Genomic DNA, 7,946 nt, shown 5'->3' on the forward strand with positions numbered 1-7,946 from the left:
TTTAACTTAAAGGAGCCTCTGGAGAGTCCTAGTCAAGGAAAATCCAAATGGTTTTAAAAACAGGGGTTCAGGACAGTCTGTTTTCTTAGTCTTTTTCTGTGAACCAGGACTATGTTGAAACCTCCTCCAAGTGTGGCCTGATCTTTAAAAGCCCCCAGGGAATCTTGATCTTGCCTGGGTGGTTTTCAATCCTCGCTTGTACTAGGAATTCACTGGTGACAAAGGAATACAAGGGCACAACCTGCCTGCTGTTCCAGTCCAGTCTTCCCTATTCAGCCTGAACATGTTTTAGAAAAATTGTTCAGTCTTATTGTTAGCTACCATTTCACCCATAAGAGCCCCTGGGGCAGGGGGCTCAAGCAAGTCAAGAGATCCTATGACCTGCAGCTTTTGTGCCAAGAACACAAATATCTGTGATTTCCTTTTCTACTGTAAAAGTGACTGTTCAGTTATAAAAAATTGACTATTAGAGAAAAGGAAAAATATAAATACTACCTTTATTCAGTAAAAGATAACCACTGTTGCCATCTCAGTGTTTCCCCAGTCTTTCCTTAACCAAGGGTCAGGGATTTTGTTTCACCTGGTTACATCTTTCTTCATTTAATATCATAAGAAGTTTCCAAGTTTTTACTTTTTTTTTTTTTTAATGTTTATTTTGGAGAGAGAGACAGAACATGAGTGTGGGAGGGGCACAGACAGGGAGACACAGAATCTGAAGCAGGCTCTAGGCTCTAGGCTGTCAGCATAGAGCCCGACACGGGGCTTGAACCCAGGAACTGTGAGATCATGACCTGAGCTGACGTCAGACGCTTAACCGACTGAGCCACCCAGGTACCCAGAAGTTTCTAAATTTTAAAACTCTCTTAATATACTTTTTCCACTTAGCACAGCTTAGTCATGTCCTATTATTGAAAACTTTCATTGCTCAGTTTTTCACTCTGATAAGCAGTGCTGCAAAAACATCCTTTTCATAAAGTATCATTCCATCATGGTTTTGGAGTCCTACACTATTTCTGTGGATGCATGACCTTGGACAAGTTGCTTGATCTCTGTAAGCCTTTCTCAATTTGTAAAGGAGTAATAATCCTATCTCACTGCATTGCGGTAAGATTAATGATCACAAAGTGCACAGTGTCTAATGTAAAATAATCACAATCACTCAATATAATGGTGACCACTACTGGAATTATTTAGAAAGAGTTTGCAGTTCTTGATACATATTGCCAAAATGTTATCCAAATGGGTTATAGCTATAGAACACCCATCAGCAATGTATGAGATTCAAATTAATTTGCAAAGGTGTGAGAGGAACGAAACTGAATCACTGAAAACAATGGTCCTTGGTTGTGAGAATTTGTCTTAGTTGCCTCATTGGGCCTGATAGGGAAGCACCTTGACACAAAAATCTTTACTCATCTCATATAGTCCTTCACTAAACCACGCCCCAATACTAGCATCTATCAACATCCTCAACCATTTCTCTGTGATCTGTGATACTGTACCAATAACAGAACTCAAATGGATTGCAAAATCAAATCATAAATCTTACAAAATATTAAGTATGTTAAAGGAGAACTGCTTTGCCATGACCAAATCCATGATCAAAGGAGGATCTAGGCAAATTGCTCTATACCATCCCTGTGAGTTGGGCCCTGAGGGGGCTTCTAAGTATACTGCTAATCTACAAAGGCAATATAAAGGTGACTATTCTACTTGGAAGAATGTTATATCCTTCAGTACATTAAGAAGTTATCCACTCAGTGAGGAAAACTGATTAAAGTAGCTTTTTTAAGCTCCAGGAAGGAGTAAAATGCTAACTAAAAAGTATCTTAGAATTGTAACAGGGAAGTAAATTCAGTAGTTGCTCAGAATAGGGTTTAGAATTCAAACATCCCAACAATAATTACAATAGACATTTATTTAAAGTTAATACATTTGCAGCTCAAATAGTTCCAAATTGTACATTTCGGGTTTACCCAATCTCTTAAAAATATCTGAGGGCAGCTGCAATCACAGATTTCAACTCCATGATTATTTCTTTGCCCATTCTTCTCTTTCTTTTCTTTCCCGAATAACTTCTTTCAGATATGGTTCAAGGTAGAATTTATCCTAAAGAATGAATAAAAGAAAAATATTATATGCCAATATCACACACTGATATATCCCTAACACTCAACAGGTCTTCGACAAAAGAAATCCATCAAAATTAATTTTTATTTCTAACTTAAAAAAATATATATATTGAAGCAGGCTAAAAACTGTCTGCTTTTCTAACATGTAAAAGCCCACAAAGATACTGTAATAAGTTGCTTTGATAGGTTATGAGAGGAAAGTCTGCCAGAGAAGAAGAGATGAGAGTACAAGCCTTTGCCTAGTTTCAATGCAGTTCAAGAGGAGGGTTTACTTCGGAGTCCTTCCTGGGAGCTAGAGGGCCACTCCATGGGCTGATCACATGCATATCACCAATTTTTTCATCTGAGCAGAAAGCAGAGTGTCGAGGGAGAACAATGGGCTGGAAGAGACACGATCTGGATTCCAGCCCTGGATCTCTACATTAGAGACTTGCTTAGTGATTTTGGAACAGTCACATCACCTCTAAGTCTCAAAGTGTTTATCTCTAAAATGGAGCTAACATTTGCCCTACTAACCTCACTGGACTGCCATGAGGATATTTCTTTGACATAACCTTAAGAACCCTAACTGTACAAATGAATGTGTTTCTCTGTTTCTAATGCTCAATCCTTGGAGGCCAACATTGTCAGATATGTAAAAGCTGTGCTACCTCCTCATATTTTGTCCACTGCTCTTTAGGCAAGATCTGGTGCCTCATGGTCAGGTCCAGTGCTCTCTTAATGCGAAACATCCTGTCATTGTAAAGGTTCTCAGGAAGCCTTCTTATGGCCTCTTTCACATCATCATTCTCATATATTGTATCATCTCGCATTAGTCCTATGATAAAAAACAAGAGAGTCAGATTGAACACACATCTCAAAAATCAGACATTTAAAAAAAAAAAACGGGTAAATATGTTTATGACTTATAACTTAAGACTCAGGTGAAATATGTATGTATTTCATACATAATAATGGGTTATTTCTTAAACAGTACTATAGAAACAAAATAAGAGCCTTTTAAAATACACTGCCACAAAACTCATTTTCTCTGAAACAATTTTAAAAATATTTAAAATATCTACTTTATTTTTAAACACACATCAATAAACCACATGTCTATTTTCTTATGCTTTACATCTGAGATCAAGGTATTAAAGAATCTTAAGATGACAGTGTACTAAGGAACCAGTAACATTTAATGACACTTCCATCAAGCTTCAATTAATAAAAAGATGAAGTTCATGGCAAATTATACAATTTTTAAAAAGTTCAGGTATCAGATGATTGTAAAAATGCCAGACAATTTTAACATTTGAAAAATCGCTTACTTTCGAAGTTCCTATAACTTAAATTTTCAAATGCTAAGTGGAGGAGTTGGGAGAGGGAGTGTATAAGGAAAATGTACTGTTACCATATTTCAAGAACATAATTTATTTCCATCTCAAACATCTGAGATGATTCTATTACTCTCTTCTCAAAATAATAAAAAGGAAATGACTTAACAATAAAATGTGGCCTAATTTTAAAATTCTCTAATGTACACAGGTACAGTTAAACTGTTTTTGGGAATCTTAACTCTTGCAAAAGCACTACTCTCAGATAAAGCAAAACAAGAAAACCGAAGAAGAAAACTCAGATACTCACCCAGTTTATTGAACCCTGCAGCATTGTAATACCATTTTCGAATACCCTCCAGCCACCGACTTGATGCTGCAACTGATATTGTCACACTGTTAGTTATGATTCACTTATTATACTATATGAACATGTAGACAGGCAAGCAACCAGTACTTTTATTACCTTGTTAGAGAATGCAAACATTGGGAGCAATTTCCTTTTAAAATCGCATATCCTATATAGATAAAAACTGCTTATTGTATCTATGAGCAAAAGTGATCACAGGTTAAAAAAAAGGTGGGCAGCAAGTCATGGGAAAAAGGGTAAACTCAAGTATCTGATGTACAAAAGATCTATACAGAGGTACTTATTACCACTCCAGCCTCTCCATGTCAAGTGTCCCATCCTTTTATGTACCTGTTACATCAGAACTGAAGGGGTAGGATGTGGGAATGGTACTTGGAACTCCTCCACCTTTTGTAGTTTCAGAAATTACAGGAAGGAAGTGTAAACTTTTCAAAGGAGTTGGAGTTATATGAAAAGAAGATAAGACTTCAGGATAGGCTGGCAGGTCTCAATGACCCTCTTCCTCCAAAATCTTTATTCGACATTACCTTTACTTCACTTGGCTACCCTCTCTCTCTGTGTATCTATATATCTATATCTATATCTCCCGAATATATATATATATATATATATATATATATATATATATATATTTCTGGGAGGATTTTGATACCATTAGCCAGTCATTTAATATAGATTATGGTAGAAGCAGCCCACTTTCCTCCTCCCAAGTAGCTAATTTTCCAACAAGGAAATGGATGAGAAGAAATAGGTAGTGTTAAAGCCTAGCAGGACTGAGCCTGATGGGATAACCCAGTAGGGGCTAAGGGCAACATGATAGTGCCTGACGTATTCGTAGGAGAGAGGTGGTAAGAAGGGGAGGAAGAGCATGTTTAAATTTTCTTTAATTTTTTTTTTTTTTTGACGTTTATTTATTTTTGAGACAGAGAGAGACAGAGCATGAAGGGGGGAGGGGCAGAGAGAGAAGGAGACACAGAATCGGAAGCAGGCTCCAGGCTCTGAGCCATCAGCCCAGAGCCTGACGCGGGGCTCGAATTCACGGACCGCGAGATCGTGACCTGAGCTGAAGTCGGACGCTTAACCGACTGAGCCACCCAGGCGCCCCTAAATTTTCTTTTAAAGTTTTGTCTGCGGCTAGCCCCTCACTAAGGGACGAAAGCAAACTTCCCTTTTATTTCAATCCCTCCTTATCCCTACTCCTTAGTATATCACAGATTACACAACTTTGGTTAAGTCTCCTTGAAAATTAAGCACCATGTATAAAATTGCTTCTAGAAAAACAAGTGCCAAAAAGTCAACAATCTACAAACATACTTGTAGAGGACCAATTATCTGTAAACATATTTACCATTGATGGTGGTAATGATTAATATCCATTGATAGGCACTATCCTATCTGCTTTACCCACATTAGCTCCGTTTATTTACAACACACCTGTAGGTCTATCTAGTTCTCAAACACAGGATAGAGTGGAGTGCTTTCTACGTTTGTCAAACTATGAAACAATGAGTTCTTAAATGTCTCCCCGCCACCAAAAAGTTCAGTGTCATTTAAATTAATGGATTTTTCGGGCAACCTGATGTTTCCTAACAGCTTCACCATTGCTGGGGGCGAGGAGAAAGGGATCAATAGTTTTTAAAAGCTACTCCAATGTATACCTCCAGAGGGCAGAGACTGGCAAAAAATGGTGCTGGGGAGGGAAAATCCTACTTGGTCCTCACGATCTGTTTTAAATACTCCGGTAATTTCTGTATTCTATTCCATTAGGTATGTTTGCGCCAGTGCCTACAGTAAATACAAATTTATCCAAACCTACAGATCGAGCTGCCGTCCCAAATAAACCAAGGTTAATCTCAAGTTTGGCTGTAACCTTACTTAGCTCAGCTGCCCCTAATTTCCGTTTGAGAAGCGTGAGGTTGGGAACCGAGTTTGCAGACCTATTTCCTCTGGCCACTCTGCCTTGGTTACCTGATCTGCAGAAAAGGGAAACTAGTACTAATCTCTCACGTCTCACTGGCAGGAGAATTTATCACACATGATAGGGCTTGACTCACGGCAAGCACTCGGTTCATTCTGGTTGAAAATCCTGCACTAATTATCTCCTTGTGCCCTTGAACTTTTTTAAGGTCGAGCGGAAGGACTGCCGAGCACGGGCAGCTGGCAAGGCAGGGCTGTGGAGCCACCGCGGGCACCTTCACCAGCAGCAGATCCACCTCCCGACCCTCCAGGTGAGCCCGGGAACAGCAAGGGGATGAGGGGAAAGGCGTCCTTTAGGCTAGAGCGGAGCCGCCACCTTCTCATCGCCGCCCACCTGGCCCCTTAGAGCAGAGGAAGCGGAGCAAATTGCTGCAAGAATAAAAGGTTGAGTGTGGCGATGCCTGGCAGGGTGGTCGCCAATAACTTACCCGCAGGCCGGCTCGCCATTTTGACCCGATACTGGAGCGTTGCCTGCTGGGTAAGTCCTGAAGGACGCGCTGGGCCCAATGCGCAGGCGCCTCCTGTCGCGTCACCAGGCGAGGAAGGACGCCCGCGCAGGCCCAGTTTTGGTGCCGACTTCGAGTGCCTGCTGGCGGCGCTCTTCCCCTTGGATCAGGCCGCTGTAGTAAGCCGGGCGTTTTGCGCACCCTGTTCCATTAAACATTTCATGTGACTAGGTGGGAAGAACATTAGGCAAGGAATAAGGACACTGGGGCTTTAGCCTGGATTCTATAATGGACAAGCTGTGAGAATTTACGGAGTATTAATTGAGCCCTTTGTACATAGTAATGCGCTAAGCCTTTTACCTGCATATTCTCATTTTCTTTCATTTAGTTGTAAATCTAAGGCAGGTACTGTCATTTTCCCCATTGTAGAGAGGAAACTGAGGTTCAGAAAAGTTGGATAAATTGTCCAAGACCACAGAGCTAGAAAGAATCCAGATCATCTTCTGGTATCAGAGTATCTAGGTAAAACTTTGGGATTCCTTAACTCTAGGACCATGTACTTAACTACACTACTAATCCAGGCACCCTAACCTTCTCTGGACTTCCGTTTCTCCAGTTTAAGATCTACACCAAGCCATTTTAGTGGAAGGGAAGGTTAGATAAGAACAACAACAAAAAAATTGATGCTAAAACTAAGAGATCTAGCAGAGTTTGTGTACAATTTTAAGATAGAAATATACTCGTAAGATCTCAGCCCCAACATGTTAAGTCTAAGGCATTAAAATCTTGGGACAGAAAGCAATTAGAATTAGTGTGGCTGACTTATTCAGTTACTAGTGAACCTCTAGCAGCATTACTGTCATGGTCAGCTCGAACTGCTGTAACAAAACACCAGAGACTGGATAGCTTAAAAAACAAAAGTATTTCTCACAGTTATGAAGGCTAGAAGCCCAAGATCAAGGTGGCAGCACAGTTTCAGTTGAATGGTCTTCCTGTGGGTCGTTCAGGGCTGCAGTCTCACTGTGTCCTCACATGGCAGAGAGAAAGCAAGCTCTTTTGTGCCTGTATTATAAGGGCACTAAATCCCATTATGAAGGCCCCACCCATATTACTTCATCTAAACTTAATTATCTTCCAAAAGCTCTATCTCCAAATGCCATCACCTTGGGAGTTAGGGTTTCAACATATGAATTCTGGGGAGACAATTCAATCCATAGCAAGTACCCACAAATAACTACTTTTGTTTTCTTCAGGCTTAAGCTGAGAACTGGAACCATATAGAACGCCATCTCATTGTAAATTCAAAAGGTTAGATTTAATGGTCTTGGTCACATTCCAGTCCTAAAATTTCACTGCCTTCCCCTTTTTTCTTTTGTGCCACCAGATTCTCAACACTACTCAGTCTTTATGCAGCACTAAAAACTGACGAGGGCTGCTCCCGGACTACACTAGCCAAAGTGAAGTCTGAAAGATGTGAAGAAATGCAATGCATTTTACACTGGCACATTACTTTACAAGTGCTCTACTAAACTCTTTTTCCTTCCTCATTACCCCGAAGTTTCAGCTTGCTGGTTATAGGGTGAAGGCAGTAAGAGAAGGAAGACCTTGTCAAGAGGTCAGATATCCAAGACTGTTGCAAAATCCAGCTTCTAAAGGTATTGAGCCTAGAGATCCTGGATGTTTGCTGGCAGTCATTAGTATTGAT

General features: G+C 40.2%; 1 protein-coding gene across 1 annotated transcript; it reads right to left on the reverse strand.

Annotated features, from left to right (window-relative positions):
* Window positions 1-1,899: 1,899 nt before the first annotated feature.
* On the reverse strand, window positions 1,900-6,338 carry UQCRB (ubiquinol-cytochrome c reductase binding protein). The gene is made up of 4 exons (XM_060610966.2): window positions 6,224-6,338; window positions 3,759-3,830; window positions 2,783-2,949; window positions 1,900-2,109 (listed from the first exon to the last, which is right to left on the reverse strand). The coding sequence occupies exons 1-4, from the start codon at window positions 6,240-6,242 to the stop codon at window positions 2,032-2,034; spliced, it is 336 nt and encodes a 111-aa protein (XP_060466949.1). The 5' UTR covers window positions 6,243-6,338; the 3' UTR covers window positions 1,900-2,031.
* Window positions 6,339-7,946: the final 1,608 nt, after the last annotated feature.

Source organism: Panthera onca, chromosome F2 (assembly GCF_046562875.1).
Source record: "Panthera onca isolate mPanOnc1 chromosome F2, mPanOnc1 haplotype 2, whole genome shotgun sequence".
Lineage (NCBI taxonomy): Eukaryota > Metazoa > Chordata > Mammalia > Carnivora > Felidae > Panthera > Panthera onca.